Consider the following 24,789-nt stretch of genomic DNA (forward strand, 5'->3'; position numbering starts at 1 on the left):
TAGCCAGGAAGAACACTGGCAGGAAAGGGCCCAGTGGACAGCAAGCTGAAGATGAGCCAGCAAAGGCTGATAGTATCCTGGGCTGCACAAGGAGTGCTCACAGCAGGCTCCTCTCAGCACCAGTAGAGCCATTCCTGGAATGCTGTGTCAAGTTCTGGACTGCACAGTACAAGAGACAAGGGCATATGAAGGGCCATGAAAATTACAACGGTACTAGAGCATCTCTCCTATGTTCAGCCTCAAGAGGAAATCCCACCCCTGTGTATAAATACTTGAGATGAAGGTGCAAAGAGGGAGCTGTTTTCAGTGGTGCCCAGTTGCCAGGACAAGAGGCAACACAACAGCACAACTGAAGCAGGAGATACTGTCTGAAGATCAGGAAACATGTTCTGACTGTGCGGGTGACTGAGTACTGGAACAGATTTTCCTGAGAGATTGTAGTTCTTCACCTGAAGATTTTCAAAAGCCATTTGACATGGTCCCAGACAACCTCCTCTGGGACTTGAGCAAGGGTTAAAATCAGCATAGGCCCCTCCCAACCACAACCATTCTGTGACCTGGAAAAAGCCTCTTGACTTAAATGGTTCTGCCAGGAACAAGTTAACAATTAAGGAGGCCTTTATAATACCCAGTGCATTAAACTAAATTTAAAATGGTATGAGATAGGTCAGTTATTAAATACATTACAGAAAATGAAACAGTAACTAAAATCCCACCTTTTATTTCAAAATAAAGTCATTTGGTAACAAATTCAAAGGCATGCAATTTATAGAACAAAAAACCATACCAACTAGAGGCTCTTCTCTTCTGGGATCATTCACAAAATCCTTCAGACAGGTTATGTACCCTGTGAATGATCTCTTCACTGAAGTAAAAAATACACACAAAGAGACATTACACATTATATAGTTTACACATAATGTCTATGATAAATAAGTTTCTAATGGGAGATTAATGGTGACAAAAGTCATTTGCACTCTGAAATTCATAAGGAAAACAGGCAAGACCTCAGTCCCCCAGAGAAAAAATCCAACACTTTCTCTTCCATAACAATTTTATACACAAGGATCTAATGTCTCTAAGAAAAGAAGCAAATAAGCAAAACAAGACTTCTAACACAATTCAGTTTACTGAGGAAAGGCATGAAGTTCACATGCATAGCATGTCCCACACTGTGTCAGTTCTCATAAAAAAAAAGAAAAGCCATCAACCTCCTCCCATCAAAAACCTAACACTCATACAGTGTTCTGGGACTGCTTGTTTGGAGTCTGAAGTTCAAGAGTTATACTGCCTTAAGGCTAACAAAAACCACAATTTTCACTAATACAGCAAATACCTTTTGAGCTCTGGGCAGCCCAAAGGCTGCACAGACACACTCAGTATATTCCTGAACTAGCAGTGTTTCAATCAGGGCTCTATCTTGCCCCTCACTGAGTTTTGATAGCCTGCTTTTTGCTCTGCCTAAAACACTTCTAAAGCATTCCTGCTCAGCTTAGAACAACAGCAGAGTTCAGCTAAAACAACCTGCAAAATAATCTCAACGAGACACTAAGTGTATTCAAATGTTGGGCATTATAAAAGACCATGATGAAGGGTTAAAAAACATATTTTTAATCTGCAAAAAAAAAAAAGTGCAGAACTAGAATTCATCTACCTAATTACATATAACTGACCAATGAATTGTGTAAGAGTAATTAACACTGCTAGTTTCTTCAAATCAGAGCAAACAAGTAGAAATATCACAAGCATGGAACTGTTACTGTATTCTTTCCCACTAGGATGTCAGGTTATGGCTAAAAAAACCCCAAAAAACTTCACAAGAAGAGGTAATTTCATATTCATCCTTAAATATTCACGCCATTAGAAATATGCCTGTGCTACTATGCTATCAAGTCAAACTCCAAAATTGAACACAAACAAAAACTTCACTAAGTTGCACCATTTAGATGAAAAACCTCTTGCAATATAACAGTGCTACAAAATACCTGTGGGACACCTCCTGCCACAGCAACAATATGGCCCACTTTCACCAAAAGTTCAGAGTCTTCTTAAAATCTTTGTTTTGGTGGGGTTTTCTATCACCTGAGGTGACATGCAGCAGTAGCATGTGATAGAGTCAACATGTAACAAGCTGGTGTCCAGTAATTCATCTCCACAGACAGACTTTCATCAACACTGAAATGCATGAATTTGTGTGCCTGTGCAGCAGCTCAGTGTGAGCTGGTTATTTCCAAGCTGACAGAGAATTGCACGTGATCTTTTGGACTTAATATGGAAAGATGCATGCAGAAAAAAGTTACAGGTTTGGTCAAGGTAACAGCCATTTTCTTCTTGTTTCCTAACACACAACTAAATACTTTTGTCTTAACAGCAAGCAACCCATGCTGTTCTTGGTTTATGAGCTTTTGGTTTGTCATATTTTCACTGTCCTCTGAGCATGCTGCAAATTTTCTTATTGAAAACTTCACCAACTAAAAAAATACTAGCTAGATTCATTACAATATTGTCAGATAATCATGAAGACAGAAACTATGTCTCAAGTTTGAAACTTTTTCCATAAAAATACTTGTAACTTCTTATTCTCCTAAGATCTTTTTTTTACATCAATGAACCAGTGCACAGAAGAAAAGCAATGGTCCCAATGGTTGCATGAGAAAAAGGCATCATTTATATTCAGGTACCTCGTCTGAGCACTCGGTACTTCATCGGAACTTGGATTAGAGCCGAAGAACCTAGGATAAGAGTTTGACAGTCAGATTACTTCTTCTCATTTGCTTTTATTAAGTACTTAGTAGATCACTGACACATATTACAGAATTGAACAATATCTTCATTTTGCAGTTTCACATAGGCTCAGTATTCCATCTTGGTAGTTTTCTTTTTTAACTTCATTGCTCTAAGTCTCCCACTCCACTCCCCTTCTCCAACAACACAAAATACCAAATACACAAATGTCACAGAAACCAGAATATTCAATGTTTATTTGATTTTTAAGTGCTTTTTATATTGGATACTTATTTTAATTATTTTAACTATGCAGTATCATGCTCAACAATCAATCTGTGTTCCAGATATCCAACAAAAGCTTCTGGTCTAAACATTCAGAGACTAAACAGTCTCAGACAAAATTAATATAGTCATTAAACTGCATCTTCTTTTACACAGGGGTCTGTATCTATTCCTAACCACTCAGAGCTTCAAAATGAATGTTAAGGTGTGCACTTACACTGTTGGAATTTCTCCCTTGCCCTTCTCTCCCTCAAATCCACAGACACACAAACCACAGCGCTTTAATGACGTTGTCAATGTTTTGTAAGTCACAACAATCAAGATTAAAATAAGGTGATAGATTAATACTCATTTGATGGAAAAAGTGTAAGGTAAATGATTAATTATTTGCACACATAATTCCTAATTTTGAAGTAATAAACTTTTCTACAGTAATGGCAAACACAACATGTTGCATTACAAAAATTTTATTCCTCTTTCTGCATAGGGAATCAAGAGATAGGTATCAAAGCTATAAATGAAATAAAATCAAGGTTACAAACATTTTGCAAACAACTCTCCAATATTAACATAATGGAAGGGGTACGGGAAAGCATATCTCCCTTGATTCCTTAAAATAAATTATGCATATTTTTCAGTTAAAAGTTTTAAAGTATCTGGTAGCAAGAAGATCCCCAGGCATTTTCCAATTAGAACAATTACTTACTGTCAGAATTGTTCAATTAGTGTCTGAAGCTCAAGCTAAGATGCCAGGTCCAGCATGTGCAGACATGGCCAAATGCTGTATGATACAAATAGGCTTATGTGAAAAAATGCTTTATTTAGTTTACTTCTAGGAACAAAGTGAATTTACAGAGAATTGTACCAGAAGCAGTTCTCAGCACATTCTGCCTTAATGTGGTTAGAGTTTACAAATATGGTCAAGCTAAAAATCAAATTGTGATAGCTGCTGCTATCACCAAAGGTAGCAGAGTGGGGGATTGAATTTTATTTAACTACAAAAAAGAAAAAGCATTAAGTAAAGATCATTGCTGCCCACAAATGTTTAACAAAGCAGTTTTGATCTTGAACTCTCCCATTCAGCAGCAGCATGTTCCCAGGCTAACATTTAATTCACACTTAGCCACGTGGCTTTGTAATGCTATCAATAATATATTTCTTAAGCATCTCAAAACCAAACCAAAATAGTACGTTCTCTAAAGCATGCCAGACTGATCAATGAGCTGAAAATCAGCTGGTCTGCCAGGCTCAAAGGGAAACTATCAACAAAGCAGCCTCCTGGTGTCCAGTAAGCAGCAGAATCCCGCAAAGAGCAAATTCCAGGGCCCACAATGCCCAGGGATGCATCCCCAGCCAGGTTACAGATTCTTAAAACACCCTCAGAAAATTCATAGGCAACAGTAATTTAGGGAATACAACTGATGCCACAGCTTCAGCTGAGTGGGACCTTGGGAACACAGAAACTGCACGGGCAGTCACTGCAGAATATCTTCTCCCCCATTATCTGGGACCGGTAAGGATGACTACTATCACTCCTGTTCAGTTCAAGGGGGATGTAGAGGGGGGCCCAGCAAAATGGCAAATAATTTATGAGAACAGGCTTGGGAGCTGGACTTGTTTAGACTGGTGGAGATGAAGAGGAGACATAATAAATAGCATGGATACCTGAACAGCAGCTACAAAATGTACAGCCCTGTGGGAACCTGACAGAAGCATTAAAAAGTAGCAGCCAGGAATAGCTGCTTCAGGTGCAAAGATTAGATATTAGGATAAAATTCCTCCTTGAACAGAGGAGCAACAGCAGACTGATATTAAACACATGTAGAAGACTCTCTGCCTGTCAACATGTTCAAGGATTCAGCAAGAAAGTGATGATCCAGCACTAGTTGTAGTCTTGCTTCAATCAGGAAGTTAGGAAATCACCTAATCAGTCTCAGGAAATCTCTTCCACCTGATTATTTTATTTAGTAAGAACTATGTTCCAAATACTAGCTATGCACATGAACAAACAAAAAAACCCAACAAAAGCAACTCCCCAAAAAACCCTTTCCTTTCAATATTCAATTACAGAGCGCTGAACATATAAAAGGTGGAGAAGAAACATCTGTTTATGTATTTGTAATGCACACACATTCCTAATGACTGCCAGAAATGTAACAGCCATGTTTCAAAACAAAAGGGCAGTTTCAGACACTGTCAGCTCAGCTATTCAGCAGCAACAAGGATGTCCCAAGCTCAGCACCAGATTCCCTTTTGAGTATAAAGGGGAAGTAAAGGGGAAACAAAGATGCCAGATTCCACCATGTCAAGGAAATCCCAAAGACAAAAGTAGTAAGGGTATTGAAATAATGTTCCACCTTATACTTCTATTATTATGGCTTCTGAAACATTTTCTCTTCTAGTCTGTAAGTCAGAATAGAACTTCCAGGCTTCTCCTTTGAAAACTCAGCAGTAGATATATATCCAAAAAACACATCCTTATCCATGTTTAACAGACACTGAGCATGGAGGGACATGTTAAAACATATCAATTTCTTAACATATTAAGCTGAAATGCTGATCAGGATACTGCTAAGTTTATCATTGGTGAACACAAGGCAGAATCCACCACATCTGTGCCTTCACTGGAGAAAGAACTTGTCTTCAATGCTGTTTAGCAACTGCAGCTTATCTTCAAACTGGAATCCTGGAATCCTCTCCTCGACTCCATGTTTTACAGAACAACCATAATGAAGCTTTCTTTACTCATGGTGGAATTTACAGGTTTTAAGTTGAAGGGTATAAATACAGATTAGTAGATCCAGCAGCTAAAATATACAACATCCCTTATTACATTTTCCATTTGTATTGCTATAAAGAGCAGGACAAGCTTCCTCTGCATCATACTGTAATGCAAGAAAAATTCCATAGGCTGTACAAATAAATTCATTAACCCACTCCTCTGTGCCATATTCATTTCACCACTAAGCCCTTTGTCCATAAAGGGCTTTAATAGAGCTCATACTCTGTATTATGCCTCTTGCTTGAGCTAACTGTAGTAAACCACTGCATTTTGCTACTGCCCAGTAAATATTTGCCTATGTGTATATTGGCTTTGCCCCATCATTTAGTGCCTCTTGCTCAAAGCAAAAAGCTTTCAAAACTTTACTATTCATTCCCTTCCACTCCTTATCCCTGAACACATGGGCAACTGCCTTAAAAAAGGGCTGAAAGAAGTATTCCATCTGTCCAATTACATGACTGTACAAAGGAATCACATGACTGAAATTCATGTACTCAGCTGTGCCTTGATTTAACACTCTTAGTAAAGTCCCAGAACTCCAGCATCTTCTATTTCCACACCTTCCATTGTGTTGCTTTCCTCTGAACTGCTGAAGGGGAAAAAAAAAAACCCAAGCCAAACCAACCCAACATATCCAATTTTGTCATAACCACAAAACAGCTTGTGGATAGTTTTGCCATATGGGAACTCACACAGTAATGTGATGAAGAAAGTCACCTTTCTTACAGGAAGTAGAACTCCTCCAAAAACAAACACCTGGAATCAGATGCATTTCCTCACTTAACTGACTTTGAAGTCAACATGGTTGTGCAGTAACACAGGTTACACACACTCACCACTTCTGGATTATCAAGAAACTTTTGGTGGGTTCAGAAAGGATGTATGGCATATCCCATTTGGAAATACTCAGAATTCAAATACTTTGTCTTTTTAAATTTTGGTTTACAAATGGCAGGTTTTTGTTTTACGAGGTGTTCTCCCTACTGACAAAAGAACTTTTTTTAATTCTGCAGCAAAGAAGAAAATGCAGATATTGGTGTAAAACATTCTAAATATGTCAAGCCTCATCCTCTGAAGTACCTTTTCCTTTTTAGACAGTGTACATTTCAGATACTTGTCAGGTGTCATCCTGAATTACTTCCAAGAAAACTCATCCTTCGCTTTCACATCATTTTTTTTCTGGCTCTTTGAACTCCAGCTCTGTGAACATGCTGTCACATTTCAATCTCACTGGAACATTTGATAGCATGAACATTAGAACAAGATTGCAGATCCAGCAACAATAACAAAAGCATATCAATAATTTATATACTGAAATTAAATTAGATTCAAGCTTTACATAGTTTAGCACGTAATTAAAAAAAAATCCATACTTCCCATGTGCATTCACAAAACTTTACTACTAAATTTAATAATTTTTGTTCATGCTTACCTCAGACCTATCTCAGAGGTCTACAAACAATTAAAAAAAGCCCAGCTATTTAAAATGAAAAAATAAAGGCTAGATAAATTAATCATTACACTTTTGTATCAGGGACAGAGCACAATGAATTTACTGGATCTGCTGGACCTTGAAGGAGAATTATTTATATAATTGGTAATATGTCCATGGGAAAGTTCAAGAAGTTCTACACACATACTGACTACATAATTCAGCATTATAGTTCCCAACACCTCTGAAAAGTTACTTAACAAAACAGCTTTTCTACTTGCAAAAAAATCTAAAGCAGCACAACTGAAACATACAAATAAATTTCATCAGACCAAATTTCAGCCTCTTTGGACAAATAAACCCCCCCAGTGGCTTGCAAATTGACCTTCCACAACTTGATCTTCAGTGAAGCAGAATGCAATAGACAGCAGAATAAAGGAGACATCAATAGTATTAATAATAATTTTTTATTAGAAGTAAGTTTCTGATAGCTTCAAAATTATTCCTGAGGCAGAGAACTTTCTGGATAAAAACGTATCTTGCAATGCTTCTGACATGTGGTACCCTGTGATGTTGAGACTCCTCCAGAGGGCACAGCTAACTTGCTTACCAAAGCTTCTAAATTCTTCACTTGATTAATTAGATATTTTGACTTCTTGCTCTGCAGGACACATCCCAGTTGAAAGATTCCAAGTCATGACATTTCCAAGGATACAGTACTTGTAGCATGCACACATTCTTAACCTTTGGATTAATTCTTAATTCTCCATGGAACACAGAGACTGTAGTACATACAGCTCTGTTTTCTAAAGCCATAGGTATTTGCAACAGGTTCCTGCTGTTACCACTCTTTCCACAGCCTTGCTGCCACAACTTCTGTCCTCTTATTCAAGTCACTTTCTGCCACATGCATCCCATACATTATTCCTCTAAAACCAGATTTTATGATCTTGAAGAATGAATCTCTTCACTTAATGAGTATTACTTTTAATGATCATTTCTCACACAAAACTCAAACATATCTGTAGAAAATGTCTTCCACTAAAAGCCCTTGACCAGACCCACACAAATCTGTTCTTGTTACTGAGGTGTAAATACAATTTTGTAGCACTTGAATCCACCGGACTTTGAGAAGACTTGGAAGTTTCCACAACTCCTCATATTCTGTCAGGGAGCTCCGTTGCCATACAGCAGTCACAGGTGACTGAGGCAAAATCTCATGACTGTTCTCACACTTGAATGACATGTCTTGCACTAACTCCCCCATCAGCACAAAACCCTGAGAGCAGCTAATGAAGCTCAGTCTCTTAGGAAAGGGCTCTGACCAGCATTTTCCCAGATCTTTCTTGCTTGTTGATTCTTCAGGGTGCAGAAAGTGGTGAGCTCAGCCTGCAGCACTTCCCTCAGTACAGGACTGACACTGTCACTCTTCCCTGTGCAGATGTGTGTCTTCAGGCACCTCTGATCACCTTGGTTCAAAAAGGCTGAGAGGTTCAAAAGACACTGGGGAACAGATGATAAAGGTGGAATGTAAGCCTTGCTTCTTCGGAGAACAGGCTAAGAAGATAAAGTAGAAGTGAAACGCTTGTTTCTTGTGTGACTGACTATAACCATTTGGTTTTTAATAATCTCATTGATTTTTATCAGTATTCCCACATCTGCTTATCCCTCTGCTTCCTGTATGTCATCATAAGTAGCTTTACAACAAGATTTTCATTTCCACTGTGAGCGAAGTATATATCACATTTCCAACCTTTCACCACAACTTCTACTTTCATTGACATTTGACAGTCTGGATTCATATTCTCAGTTTCTGGGGAAAAGACACCCCAACAACTGAATTCACCTTGAATACATCTTTGCTCCTCCAAGTCCACTAAAATAAAGAGAGGCAGAACATTCCTGTGATGCAGCCAAGCAGCTTCAGCACTGGTAGAGCTGCATCTGCAACACTGCTGTGTCAGCCTGCTGATTTAGCTTCTCAGCATTCTGCCTGAAACTCAGCAGTGCGTGCATCAAGCTGACAGACAAGTAGGAGACAGTTTAGCCTGAGAAAGTGAGAAACTAAAACACTGACTATACATCCCTCCACTAGACAGATACATAAATATTTGTATGTGAAAAGGCATAAGTAAGGTTTCATACTCTAAAACAATTCTTTGTCAGCAGTTCACTAGACAAATCTCAGAAGAATGTTCAGCATATAAAGAGAAACACAGTTAGAGACATAAATTGGCAAATACAAATACCTGAACTATTAGAAAAGCAACAAAACAGTAAATCCCCAAGCAATATCTATCCTAGGAGGCTGGAAGAAAAAAGTATTATACTTACAATAGAGATTCCTGCGTCTCATGGCTTTCTCTTGCTTTAATTATGAAGATGCAAGTCATCCCAAAATAGAATAAGAAAAATAAATTAATGTGCTGCATCATTTGAAGGAAAAATCCAGCACTTCCAGAGAAGCCTTTGCAGATGAATTTCATTACAGGCCAAAATTTCCATGGTCAAACAGGAAAAATTAGAGCCTTTATGATTGTCTGCAAAAGCTGGAAGTACCGACAGAGTTGTACTTACAGTTAACACAAGGTTACTTTCAAGAAAACCCTGTTATTTAGTGAAGTTTTAAGGGATGATTATGGCTTGAAACACATCTGAACGATGCCAGGAAAACCTAAAGTATGACTACAGCTCCTAAGTTTTCAGAAGGCGTAGTTCCGACAACAACAAAAAAAATCTTACGCCAAAAGGAAAAACTAACTGAAAGCAGCTCCCCCATCATTTTTTGAGTGGATTTGGTTAAACCTTAAGGCTAGCCAAATCTCAGGAAAGATCATTCATATCATGAAGAACAGGAAAAGGGTCTTTCACTGGCTGAATCCAGAATAGATGATTGCTTTTTGGCAGAATCTAAAGAAAAGAAGTTAAATTTCCATTTAATAGCTAAGCAATCCTGACTCATTTTGACAATTTTCTGGCAAGTAAACACAAACTTGTCATTTACAAGAATAAAACAATAGTGTGATCATTCTACCACTACAGCAGCTGTCTGTCCAGAGCAGTCCATGGAGTTAAGTGCTGTATTTTCAATATTCAGTGGCATGGAAGAGATGCTGGACATGGGTGTGGCAATTCAACAGGAAGCAAGACTGATAAAACAGTTAATTGTCTGAGAAGCCAAGCAGCTGTACTTTCGTGGCAGCTATAAAATAAGGAAGTGACCCAAGTCCTGGTATTGCCACAGGCAGTGGATGGTTTTGTATAAATTCAACAGGATTTCACAAGCTTAGTAATACACAGTGTTCCTCACAGTTATGCTGTTCCAAGTGCTTTTGTTACTCATTCTCCAGTTTTACAACAAACAGCTGCTAATACCAAGTTTTCAGACAAGCACAGAAAACATTAGCAACTGTGAGCTGCTGTTTAAAGAGAATTTCCTCCTGCTATTTTCAGACAATCACCTTTGACTGCACCTGGTTTACTGCTTTTGTTAATATCAGAAATGTAGTTTCACAACTGAAGCTAAAGTGTCTATTTTACTTGTGATCCCTGCTACTAGATCAGGAATTAAGATTCTCACACATTTGGTGAGAATCTTATTCTCTGTTCTGGTTCAGGAATTGTAACAGCTGTTTTTGAGCTAAGACTGAAAAGTTAGAGTAACTTTTGGCAAAGTGTCTAACTTTGAGAAGCCAAAACTCAAAAACTACTGGTTTTAAGGGTTCAAACCTTCTGGGCACATGGCAGTCTGTATGAGCTACTGCATAAGGTAGTTGCCTACACAACTGAAGTTCACAGGTTATTTAACAGAACAGTTTCAATTGCATAGTTAAGTATTATATGAACATAATTTAGTTTGTCTTAAACATACCCCATCTTTAAATATATCAGTCAGATATACAAGGATATGCATGGAAATTCTACTTATTCTAATACTTCACACTCATAATAAACAAATCAAGTTCTGGGGTTTTGTCTTCTGCTTGGCTTTTCCCCTCAAAAGAAATCTCCACAATTGAAGTTTCTCTGTGGAGAAAGAGAACTAACAGAAGATATGCTGCAGAACACAATGGCATGCTTTTTGGGACCAAATATAAACAATCCAACAGCAAGGTCATTTTCCTGTAACTAGCTACATTAGCATTCCAAGTATCAACACAAATATGCATGACTGAAATGTTTAAACAGCAATGGTTGATTTTCCTGCCACAAAAAGGACAGAAAAGTTGTCTGCACATCAGGTATTTCAACCACAGGTTCTGATGTGCAACAATCAGGGGTGAGAGACAAGAAATGAGAATACTGAAATGATGAAGACAAAGGCTAACAGCTCTCTTCACAGATTTGAACATTACTTGTTTCTGAAGAGCCTGTAGAGTCTTGAATACATATTTTTCTCTTTCTAGGACATGGCAGGCATTTTTACCTATCTAACTCCAAACTTGAAGGGGGGCAAGGAAACTTGGATCTTTGATAGAACCAGAACAATCTTCCTCTGTGTTCCAAACACAACTCACAAAATAAGCAGTGTTCTTCTGCTGATGCCATACCTGCAAAGGGCTGATCAAAACACATGGAAAAAAGGTGTTCCACTCTAGGATCTCCCTAGCAGACCGAGCTATAAAACTAAAGCATACTTACAAAATCAGAATAAATTGTATCACATACTACCATATTCCAGGTATGTACACCATAGGTGTAATTGATTTGGGGACCATTGTCCCAAAAAACCTAGATTTCTCCTCAGCTGTGGAAAAAAACAAAAAGGCCAAACAAACCCATCTTTCACGCATGATATCCCCCACTACTCTCACGGGCTTAGCTAAATTAAAATCATTAGTAAACTAATATAAATGTTGTTTCCTAAACATTTTACTATAATGGCTAAAACTAAAATTGAACTTTTTTTCAAAGTATCCAAAATCAACCAATTCCAATTTTCAGAGCCATGAATCATACACACATCTATGAATATTTTGGCTAATGCACTTTCCACAACTTCCCATCCCATTAGTACCTGCTGTGCAGTGAAGCCACAGGACCCCACCATTGTGCTACAATGCAGAGGTCACACAGCACTCAATGCACAAGGTACACACAGCCTTGTACTGTGATCACCCCAGCCACACAATCCTTGGGCCATCAGCACCCTTTGACAAGGCTCTGGCCTTATGAACTAACAGCACTAGAAAAAATTGGAGATAAAACAAAGGTATGCAGAAACAACCTAAATAAGTATCTTATGCACCTATTCAAAATCCAGATTAACCAGACTATCCAGGTGGAAAAAAAGAAAAAAAAAAAGAGATAAAATAGCCATGTACACTGAAGGTCAACTGAAGTATTCTCACAAATCTGTCAGACAGCCAAGCTTTACTACTGCAGCTATTCAAAAGAACACATTTTACTCTGAACAGCTATAGGAAACACAGGCCAATTTTATATATGTATCACATGTTTACATTTGTTTCTTAATGACTGTCCTTCTGCCAAAGGGCTTTTTCTTGCATTTTGGAACACCTTCCAGTAGCAGACAAGCAGAGTATCTTTAACAATGCCATTTTAAAAGCAAATGGGAAACTGATATAAAAAAGGCAATCTGACTGAAGTCATAAAAAATGGCTGAGGGATTGCTTAGGGTAGTACTGTGGTTTAGGAAAAGAACTACTACCTTCTCTTCATTTTGTTGTGTTGTCAGGACATCCTTTGCTATTATTTTGAACAGGAACTCCTCCAGTCTAAGGGCTATTCACGATCTACACCTACTCTGTATTCAGTGGAAACATAGGCTCAGGACTTTTATAGCTATTCCAAACTTAGTGGTACAAAATCCTGAAATCAACTTATGAGTTCTCATCTTTTTCCACCAAAGCACACAACAGATTTCATCATTTAAAGAAAGAACTTGGAGATAACTGAAAAGAACGATGATATGAGCTTGGAAAGTCACTCCTACAGCAATGCAGCTGTGTGACTGACCATGACTCTACACCCAATAAAAATCCAGTTTTCAACCTGTGCTACTCCTGTTTGCTCCCAGCTCAAAGACTTCACTGACACAAAAAACTGGGAGATTTAGCCCAGCATACATCCAAGTGTGAAACAGAAGGAAAACTATATGCAGATTTTCTAAGAAAATAAATGCTGGGTTTCCTACTTTTGAAGGGAAAACCAGCAATAATTAGATTGCTAAGAGGGTTAGCTAAGGGGGAAAAAAAAAGAAACAACCACAAAAGCAAAGGAATGCTTTACATCAGCAGGAACATTTGGTATGACATGCAAAATACAACTGTACACTTCTACTTGGTAAACGAGGAACAAGAAGACTCAATCCTGTGGAGACAGAAAAGGGGTTGGAGAAAATAGAGCCACTGATTCAAATAAGAATCAATGCTATTAAATTGATCAGCAAATAGGTAACAGAATACTATTAATCTGTCTCAACAGCAAAGAGAAGGGGAGATGCCCTCATTCCCAAAATAAAAAAAGAAAAGGGCACACCATCACTTGAGAAAGGCAGTTTAGCTGTTAGTCACTATTGCTCCAGGAAGAATAAAGTGCCATTACATTAAGAAAACATCAGAGCAGGCTCTGCAGTGCCACAACAACACAATCTGAGGGCAGCAGAGGAGTACAGACTACTGAGTTCTGTCTCACCTTTACAGACTGAGAATGTGGTGGAATTTTAAACAATCATCAGCCAATCAACAGCCAAAGGTTCGGTCACTCAGCATTTGTAAAAGCCTCATCTCTAAACACACCCTCACGGAACGGTGCCTAATTATTTAATGCCTTCGTCTGTTTTGGGCTTAAACCAGGGAGCTGCTGGTTTATGATGCTTCAAAGCAACACAAGTGTCAGACTTGATAGTTAAGTCCCTGTAACTCCTTCAGGAAATCAGGACTGGTGCTAATATCAAAATAAAGAGGAAGTTCATTTTATTCAAAGTACAGGTGAGTTATCTAGACTCGGAAGACAGAACAGTACTTTTACCAAGTGCATCCTAAAACACAAAGTTGAATTCTTTCACCACTGGCGGCTCTCGTGTCATTCAAATGTTAATTTCACCATTAGCACACGTTTACCTTCAGGTACGGCTGATGTTTCAAGTTACATGCCGCACAAAGCGGGAGTTGAGAGATACCCACGTCATCTTTTTCTTGGAATATTTCCAGCAAGTTACTGTTACAAATCTATCAATAAGTTAGATAAGCACTTGAAGCCGTGTGAAATCAAGCACTTAATTTACAGAAGTCCCGAATTAAGATTAAATCTGCATATACATTAAAAACGGAAAAAGTTTACCCTCCTATGCTTCGCACCACGGTAGTGTGACTGAAGACTTATGGCGCACATACAGTAAATTTTACAAACCTGAAAGAGAAAAATTGAAAGCACATCTTCAGTTATGCTACGAACATTCTGCCGTTGGTGAATTATAAATATGAAATACATCCGTTCCTACAGAGCAATGGTGTAATTCTCCAGGTCTTCTCTGGCTCAAGCAGTTTGCATGACTTTTAGGAGAGCAGCTTACCACTAAAATGTCCAGAAATAGTAGGCAGACCTGTTCAAACAATACTTAAACAAGTGTTTAAATAAACAAGTGTTTAAACAAATCAGGTGGTGAGAAGGCTTTACGAGCCCTTCTCTGCTACCAGCACTTTCTGAATTCTTAGTTTTCTACAGTTCTCCAAGCTGGAAAGCCAGCAAAAAGGGATGGTCGTGCAGAAACTCGAAAGGACCAGAGGCAAAATTACGCCCTGGGATAACTGCAGCTCCGTTCATTGTTCACTCACAGCTACGTTAAGGGAGCAGAAAAACAATGGAGGAAGACACATGCATTTCATTAAGATCCACAGACATGCATATACCATTGCAATCATTAAGAGAGGGCGATATAGATGTACAAATATGTCTTATTATCTTTAGCTTTTATAAAAGCAATGCATGCTAGTATTGTCTCTCCTTTACGTACTGCCGCAGAAATTGAAGGAGCCAGAAACAACATCAAGCGCTACAAAAACACTGCAGGACTGACAAATTTAACGCGCTCTGAGCCAGAGCTGCAGCTGTTAGAGATAAAGGAGCCTTTGCGGCCGCCCATCAGAGACCCCCAGCCGAGGTTGGAAAGGCAGCAAGTGAGACCCACTCACCGTACCCGTGACTGCCCAAGAGCAGCCAGAACTCAGCGAGCCCAGCTCTCCCAGGCACCGGCCCCGCCATTCCCCCCACGCAGAGCCCCTCTGGCTGCCAGGCCCGGCTCCCAGAGCCTGCCCGGGCTGAAAACCCCCCCAGAGACACCCACTCACATCGCAGTAAAAGAGCTTCTTCTCGGGCTCCGCTTTGCCATCTTCTGCCTTAACTTCCTCAGGCACGGCGCTCATCCTGCGCGGCCGGGGAAAAAAAAATTAAAAAAAAAAAAAATAAAACCAACTCTTGTTCACACAGTGTTTTACAGCGACCAGGTGGGGGCGGGGGCTACGCCTCGGGCGGACGAGCTGAGTTATTATTTATTATTTGGCTATTTGAGCGCTATTGTTTCATTCTGTGGGTCAGTGCACATCTCCCAGCGCCGGCGCTGCCCCACAGCATCCGGGAGCTCGCGCCCACCTCGCCCCCCACGACGTTCGTCACTTCCGTCAGCGCCGCAGCCACGCCCCCAGGCCGGCGGCCATCGGCGGGCAGCCGCTCGCCTCGCCCAATGGGGAGCTGGCGTCGCGCCGCGCGCCTGGCAGCAGGCCACGCCCCCATGACCAGGCCACGCCCCCCATGCCCAGCCTGGCGCCCCCTGGCGTGAAGAAGGAACCGGGAGCGGCCGGGCTGGGATGGAGCGTGGGATCGGGCCGGGATGGATAGGGGGCCAGGCCAGGAGGAACCCTGGGAGCAGCGCCAGGAAAGGATGCTGGGACCAGTTCAGGGGAATACTGGGCCCTACTGAGGCCAAGAGAGGATACTGTAACCAGTTCAGACCGGGGTGGGTGCCTGGACCTGTTTAGGATGGATACTGGGACCACTTCAGGTTCGGGGTGCATACTGGGACCTACCCAGAGGGTGAAAAATGCATATTTTATGATTGGCTTCTCGCAAATATTAAAATGCATATTATGTGTGTTATGTTAGAAATTTATGCTGTATTAATTTTCTTAAGTAGTTTTAGGTTATAAAAAGTGTTAAAATAGAAACTATGCTATGTAGGATACTTTTTTTTTAAGAAAGGACTTGCAGCGAAATAGCAGCCACAGGACATCTAAATCTTTCAAAGAGAATTTATTGCTCTCTTAGCAGAAGAAATTAACTTCTTCCTGCCTCGCTCAGCCATGAAGACGCCTCAGGATTAAGATGAAGAAGCTGACACTGACCAAACAGAATCCTTTGTTTGAATGGAATTTATGCATCATGTATGAGATGTATGAACGTGCAACAGGCTGTTGTTTCTAAGGGTTAATCCTCTGTTAACGTGTGTCCTTTTTTGGGCTTATGGTGCCCAGAAAAAGGTACCTGGATGTCCATAACTCTTTGTTTCTGTTGTCTCATATTGTCCTTATCCAAATTGTCCAAATTATTACTACTCTAATTATATTTCTATTTTTATAACCATTTTATTACTATTAAACTTTTCAAATTTTAAAAACAAGTGATTGGCATTTTTCACACAGAGCAAACACAGGGAGGGGTGCGCAGATGCTGGAACCAGTTCAGACGGGATGCTGGAACCATTGAGGCCAGGGAGTGCTGGGCCCCGATGGGGAAGGGGCAAGAAACACACAGAGCAGCAGCTTTAATTTAAATGCAAACATTTTATTTTAAAATGTCTCAGCTGTACACTTCTGCCTGGTAATAAATGTAAAATATAATTTAAGAAGTACGCTTAGAAGTTCCTTCTAAAAGCAGGCCAAGGAGACAGTACAAAACACAAGAGAAAAGTGCACCGGGTTCAAACAACATGCCAGAAGGTCAAACCCACAGGTGACTGCCTGGTTTGGATCAGCCACAATGCCTTTTACAGGTATATTAGCGATATACCATGCCACCTATGACACTCCTGTGCAGGGAGCAGCACAGCCAGTGGTGCTGCTTGGGTTATACATTACCAGAGGTGATCCCACAGGATTCCCTGGGTTGGCTTCCCCAGGGCTGCAGCTGTACCTGTCTGCTGCTTCATCTCCCCAGACGGGCAGTGTTCCTGCCTCAGCCACGTGCCCGAGTGCAGGCGTTACCTGCGTCATGCAGTACATTTCCTAATAGTGCTGGGCTGGTTGCAGTGTTCTCTCCAGAAATACACCCTCCCCAAAAAAGTTTTGGGGAATCATGGAGCACCAGATAGGCCAAAACTGTTTGTGGAACTCCATGCAATTGTTTGTTAACCACAGAACCGTAGAATGGTTTGGGTTGGAAGGGATCTGAAAGATTATCCAGTTCCAATCCCCCTGCCATGGGCAGGGACACCTTCCACTAGACCAGATTGCTAAGAGTTTGTCTTGTCCTCCACTGTGTTTCTTCAGGAGAAGCAGGAATGGCACTTTTAATACTGGACTGTAAGTGGAGTGTAATGGCAGATTATACCCCTTTGGTGATGATGTTATTGGCACCTGGACATTTCTCTTACAGTCAATCTTTTACATGGAGTCACATTAAAATGCTTGGTCATTATTTGTGGTTTTAATCTCAAAGTCTAAAATGAACTAATTGAAAACACTGCACTGAACATGTTATGTAATGCTTCCATACCCTTCTTAATTAAAAAATTAAATTAAAGTTGCAAATTAAAAGTGCAGTTGCACAGTGAAAGAATAAACCCATGTAGAAAAAAATGAAAGAAGCTAAAAAGGAGAAAATTAGTTCCTTGATTATTTGAAAGAGAGACCATATCTAAAGAAAAAAGGATTTGGCATTACAAACATACTTTGCAGCACTAAACTGTTGGTGGCAGCTGGGGGTTGCTTGGCAGTACAGACTCCTGAAGAGAGGATTTTTCCCCAGAAGAGTGACCTTTTCTCTGGTTTTGGGGATTCAGCTGTTATTAGTGAGTACCTCTATCTTATCAAAGAGGGGGGAGAAATGAGGCTTTGCACTTTTGCCTAACACTGTTCTTTTGGCAAAACTTTTGAAGTATGCCTAAAGTGGAAATAAAGCTACAGACACAGAAAACAGAAAGGATGGAGACAAAAATGTACCATCCTATGCAATCAAAAAGGTGGAAAAGCTAGAGGAGGAAAAGGGAATTGCCTTTAAGGGAGAAAGTGTTCTTTGGTTTTGATAAGAAGGAACTCAGGGAGGAGAGGGTGTGAAGAAGAACCCTTTCAGAATAGGGAAGTTTGTTGACCGTGCAGAGGAGGAATCTCCTTAGCTATAGTGAGAGTAGAAACAAAACTGAATACTGCCATTGAGAACTGAGATAACTTTTGCCCTTTTCAAGTTCTTTCTAGAAAGACAAAATTAAAAAAAAAACAAAACCTACAACAGTTGATGCTTGCCTCACCTTATTTCACATTTTAAATCAACACAGGGAGGATACAAATGGTGCAAAACCCTAAAAACAAAAAAAAGTGAAGGACAAAAAAGAGATTCAGAAGGGAGAGCTCACACCCTCCTGTGGTGCAAAATGAGGAGGTCTAGACCAGAACTAGCTAGATTTTTTTAATGCCTTTTAATTGCTGAAATACAATTAATAAGATTAGCCAAGCTGATGTTCTTTCTATTGCCTTCTACCACATCTTTGTTTACCATGATCCTACCAGTACAAATATGAACCGGGAGCTGTCCCTTGAGCTCTGTTGCTCAAAGAAATCTTTAAAAGCTTAGGACTGCATAGTAAGAGCATCAGCTGCACAATTACTAGCAGCAAGAGAGTTAATGCAAACACTGAATTTGCCAAAGCTTGGAAAACTAGCCCCAGGAAAGGAACAGGAGCACTTCATGCCTCCTAGAATGATGTTTTCAATCTGGTTGAGAAATACATCTTAGCATTGAAATTACTCAGTCCTTGTTTTCTAGAAATTATTTTTAGCCTGCAAAGTTACAGAATCAGTTCTACAGAAGAAAAAAGAGGATGTGATTTCAGACCACAGAATTTTTCTGTGTATGAAGAATTAATGTTGTAGTCACAGCATAATTACACCTTGATGGCAATATATCTTTTCTCTTCCCAAAATTTGTCTTTTTTACTTTCCTTCCAGACTACCACTCAAATAATATCTTTGCCAAGCACAAGCAAGTGCTTGGATCTCCAGACTTTCAGGTTGGTTTTTTCAGAAGGACTTTGTGTGTTTAGAATATATTTCAGCCTGTCACTCATGACTTTGTTCAGAGGCATTTCTGATAGCACAATAGGGAAATGTAATGACCAGAACATAATGACAAGAACATGCCAGATGTCCCTGAAACGTGACAAAGATCGATTTGTCGGGGTGGTAGTACCTATGAACATAAGCGACTGGGTGCAGCCCTCATGTATGAATCTCCTTCAGATGGATACAAGCTTTGTGACTGCATCCTGAGCGTGGCCACCTGCACAATCTCTTGCTCTCTACATGTTACAGCACCTGTTTCAGTTGTGATGCACAATTTCTCATAAGGCTTGGCTAGATTTAAAAGAAGAAACTCCAAGGAAAGAAGCTCCTGTTCTAGTGAGAAATTTCTACAGTCTAGTTTAGGTTTAGGATTTTTGTCTCAGTATGATAAGAAGAGTATTTCCATTTTGAATGCTTACACTCTAAGAGAGTAGAGAGAAAGAGAGAAAAAGAGCAGACAGAGAAGACGAGAAAAAATAGAATCTGTCTACACCCCTGTCATTCTGAGGCTGGTTTTCTTGTTTAGGTGGCACTGAAATGAAAGAAAATAAGTATTTTAATTTTTTTACCCCTACCTAAGGCAATATATGTATTCATACATAGGGGAAATTATGGCTTTTAACTATTTTAATTAAAATCTAACACCTTGTTATGACAAAATAATGGGGTTCCTGAAATAACTACGGGGGGTGAGGCTGTCCTATTTAAGTTCCAGAATGACTTCAACAGAAAGAGTTAAGAAGAGCTTATAGGCAGCAGAAGCTGATCTTATCCCTCAAGCTTGTTGCCTCTTAAGTATTGTTAAGCCCTAGGGATTTCCAGAAGAATTGCACATGCCTATCTCAATATCATATCAAAGGATCAGCACCCAAAGTCTTACTGAACTGACTGATGCTCAAATGTCAGACTGCCTATACCATCCAGAGGAGACTCAGATGTAAGAACTTTCAGAATACATTACTGTTCCAGTAAAGGCTGGGGAAACCACAGACTTAAACTTTGCATTAAATGTTACAATCAAAAAGTAGGAAGTTAGTCTTTCCTACTGTGAATTTAGGTACAGTCCCTTAATCTTTCACTTTCCTTGTTAAATCCCCGAACCCAGGATAACTGAAACAAACTTACCACTCGCACAGTGCTGCCCTCACTCAGAACTTTGAAGCTAAGCTTTACTTTGATATCCAAAGACTTTAACATCAATGTAAATTATTTAGAGTGTTACCTTCAGTGGAGGTCTACCCCAGTTTCAGTCATTATGTGCAGGAAAATCCACTCTTTTTGCTGTTCAAGCCTACCCCTAGCTCAAATCATGTTGTTTCTCAGTGGAAGTAGTAGCTTTCAATGGTGTTGGACTAGCATTTGTATGGTGCTCACAGCTGTGCACTGGCAGCTGAAATCAGGTCACATTCTCAGTAAAGTCAAGACCTCAATCAGCAGCTTTAGCACCGATAATAGTCTCTGCTCTATGTGGACCAGGTAACATCCCAGGGGGAAACACCTTCTCACAGCTTTTAGAACTGCTCACCTTCCATACCAAAATATACCCTCCCCAAAGATCATGGAATTCATTAATCCATTCTGTCTCAACCTCTGGAGGGTTTATGGCTGAGGAAGTTTGAATACTATTATCAGTCAGGCATTTATTTCAGCCTGAATGCTCCAAGCTCCTATTAGGCAACCATTTGACTAGGCATTTCTTCTACAAGAATAATTTTTTATTCTTGCTACAATAAATGCATTGGAAGGCTCCTAAAATAGACTTTAGGGCTGTGCTGAAGGCATACAAATACCAGTTCATTAAGGCTAAAAGCTAAACACCAGTGACTGAAAAGATCTTAAACCCTACTTATCAGTGCTAGTTTTTAGAATAATACCAAAGCAGCAACAACCACTAAGAAAATGTAACCATTTTAAAGAACTGCTCTGTCTTTCATCCTGATTACTGGTCACTGCCAGGGGGTCATTAATGTCTGCATACAAAAAGGTTTATAAGATTAAATCAGTGGTAATTTAACAGGGTACAATGCAATGTCAGGTTTCAGTCCCGACTCAATCCGGGGCACATATCGTGGGGAGAGGTTGAAGGCAGATCTGTGCCTAAACACAAATGGCAAGAGATTATTTTAAGCATTTATTTCCTCTGTTCTTTCCAAGTACTTAGAAGGAACTGGTCTTTCTTTACTACCAACAATGATTAGCAATTGTCCAAAAAAGAGGATAAACTGCTGATCTCTTCATAAACCCAGTTCTTGGGAGATTGCTGTACTGCATGTGTGATAGTTTAGACTAGAAGGAATTCTACTGATACCACATTTTTTATGTGAGACCTGAAGTAAGAACTCAGCCACAAATTAAGTGGGCCAAAATCAAATGTGATGTGCAGGATAAGTGTGTTTTTCTTGTCTCCAGATTTTATGGAATAATAAGGAAACAAACATGACTGCATTTACACAGCAGGGAGTCAGAAGGTGATTTCTCACTTTCGACTCACACATTCATTCATCCACCTAGAAGCCCATTACATCTCATGTGTCAGTTTGCATTCCCTTACATGCAGAAGCTTCACCTACCTCTGTATTATTGATCAAGATGTGTAAAATGTGTCTGGGTTTGCTGGAAACATGAGAAAAATAATTCTAACTGATATGTGCCAGGAAAGCCTGAGAACAAATAGAGTTATGTCAACAAAAAAAGAATGAATTTTGCAACAGGGAGAACTTTAGGGAATTTCTGTTGTTAGTATAAATTACTTCTGCTCTCAGAGACCTGGCTAGTACGGCTCTCCCACTGTAGTCACAGCAGGTAGTATTTCTAAGCACAGACAAGGCCTCTACAGAGCTGCACCTGGTGTAACCACTCCCATTGAGCAAAATGGCATCAGCATGTCCAGATGAAGACAATGGGTTTTAGAGTCACACTTCATCAATGCAAATGATGTGAGAAAGTGCAAGGCAGTCTGAAACTGAACCCAGGTACTCTCATTCAGAGGGCAGTGACAGTGATTCCAAATGTGGAATTGAACAAGCAGCTTGTCAGAGGTCATGCACGTGTGTTCTCCACCTGCCCCCAGCCATCAGTTCCCACACTACCCTGTCTCCCCATCACCTGGTTTCTGCCAGGCAGCTGCACAAGGAGCTGGGCTGGAGAAATTGCAGGGCTCATAGCACAACCCTACAGGCAGCTCTGAGGCACACAGTAGTGTCTAGCACAGTTCTCCAGTGCCACTGCTGCATGCCAAGCAAAGGACCATGGCAGCAACTCTGTCAGGGTCTAAAGAACGGCTGCTTGTAATCATGTAGATAGTGAATCAGTGAGGCAGAGGTTGTGCAGCAGCACTGATTTATGGCAGTCTCACTCTGCCTAAGGAACAGGTTTGATTGCCCACAAATACTTTTGCAGTTTGGCTTGAGTTTATGTGATGTGGACAGCGTACTGGAGAGCAGTGTGAATTCCACCACTGTGGTCTCACTTCAGAGCGGGGTCTGATATTGCATTGCAACCACTGGCAGGAGTATGAGAGCAAGGATATCAAGACTGTCTCAAACAATAGGCAGCACATGGCCAGCAGGGAGCTGATGAAACTCAGACACAAAAAAGGAAACATTCTCATGGCTTGGATATGGTCAGCTGGACTATGACAGATTTAGCCCAAGATACAGTAAGATGTTGTTTTTGCCCCTCTTTACTGTCCAGTGTGAAGCATTTCATACCACACTTCATAAGCACTAACATGCAGAGAATGTTACACCTTTACATCTTTACACCGGCCAACTCTAAGGTACAGGCAGTAAATTCTATCAGAAGAAATGATCAATCTTCTTGGAGCCAAGCAGCCTCCCAGGTGCAGAACCATTGCACTACCTGAAAACTTCACTTATCCCACATATTTAAAGCACTTGGGAGAATTTTACGCCACTCATCTGGCATGTAAAGCCATGTCCTTCATGACTGACAGATAAAGGAACACATTATAATTATTTATAACATTTTGAAAAAGAAGACATTCATTACAGGGCTTCTTTCAAAAAGCACATATACATACATCAAGCTTTTTATTTTTTAAATGATGTGGTTGTTATATAGGTGAAGTTGATATAACGTTGAAATAGTGCAATTTTAAAACAAAAATTAGTGCAGGAGTCAAACTACAACAATAACAAAACCCAAAATATAACTTTATTTTTGTTGTTGTTGTGGAAACACATTACTGTCTGGGTTCAAAGAAAAGTATACACTCTGTTTTCAAAAGCACTAAAGTGCACTGAAGTGCTTTTGAAAGGTATACATCTACCTCTCAGTGAGATTAAGGGTTTCTTTTGGGATCGAAACTAGGATGGCTTTGAAAATAATCTTATGTGGGATTTGATTTTGATGTAGGGTGACGACATCTAACAAGCTGCTATCAGTCAAAAAAATACTATCAAGTAAAAAAGTGCATTTCCTTTGTTGATGTTACAAGTAACAGCGAGGAAAATAATCAGAGAAATACTTTGTTCTCACGTATACTTAACAGCATTTTGTAACTCATTTATAGAAGTAGATTACATCCCATTGTTCAGTCTTTCAGCAGCAACATGAAAGGCTGATGGCAATGAAATGGAAAAATATGGAAAAATATGGATTCTAAAAGAATATTAGTGAAGAAACTTAGGATCAACTTTAGTTTGAAATAAAATAATTTCTAATTCACTTATGCAAGTTGTTGTTTTTACTTACGTGGTCCTTTTAAATTAAGAAGTTGTGTTGGGAAGCCCTTTCCTATTGCCATTAATTTAATGCTGGGATGAAGGAATAGCTGATCCTTCTTATAAGAGTAGAAAAATAATTATAAACCAAAACCTCTTATGGTAGACTGACCACACTGAAAGCCATAAATATTTTTGATTTGCACAGAGGCATCACATCAGCTTGAGAAAAACAAAGAGAACAAAGGAAACAAAAATTGCTAGACTTTGCTAATGAACTGTAGACAAGAGAGGAAAGGTGATAAGGAAAAATGATCAGGTATACCTGTGCAGCAAGTAATGATTATTTTTCTGTGCCTGAGGTTTTATCTTTCTTTCCTCTTTCCAAAGATCACTAAAAGAAGGGCAGTAGCAAGGGGTAGGCTGTGTGTACCTGTGTCTGTTTCTTTTCACACACAGGTGCACCCACACACACACTCTCAAAATCTTTCCACTGGCTTTTGATTTTAGTAAATCATTTAACTCAGCTGGAAGAGAATCTACAACTTCTTGCTTTTAACATTATAAATATTTCAAATGTTATAAAAT

General features: G+C 39.8%; 1 protein-coding gene across 2 annotated transcripts in view; it reads right to left on the bottom strand.

The window, feature by feature from the left end:
* LOC135444273 (uncharacterized) overlaps positions 1–15,826 on the bottom strand; it is a 28,923-nt gene extending 13,097 nt beyond the window's left edge. The window contains exons 1-5 of one of the 2 annotated variants that reach the window (XM_064705675.1): positions 15,536–15,826; positions 14,529–14,597; positions 9,558–9,591; positions 2,682–2,732; positions 788–865 (exon numbers count right to left, since the gene is read on the bottom strand). In XM_064705675.1, coding sequence (XP_064561745.1) covers positions 788–865; positions 2,682–2,732; positions 9,558–9,591; positions 14,529–14,597; positions 15,536–15,610 — 307 coding nt within the window. In that variant the 5' untranslated portion in view covers positions 15,611–15,826. The remainder of the gene's footprint in view (positions 1–787; positions 866–2,681; positions 2,733–9,557; positions 9,592–14,528; positions 14,598–15,535) is intronic. The other variant, XM_064705676.1, reaches the window with a different exon arrangement.
* Between the last annotated feature and the right edge of the window lie 8,963 nt (positions 15,827–24,789).

The sequence above is a fragment of the Zonotrichia leucophrys genome, chromosome 2 (assembly GCF_028769735.1).
Source record: "Zonotrichia leucophrys gambelii isolate GWCS_2022_RI chromosome 2, RI_Zleu_2.0, whole genome shotgun sequence".
Lineage (NCBI taxonomy): Eukaryota > Metazoa > Chordata > Aves > Passeriformes > Passerellidae > Zonotrichia > Zonotrichia leucophrys.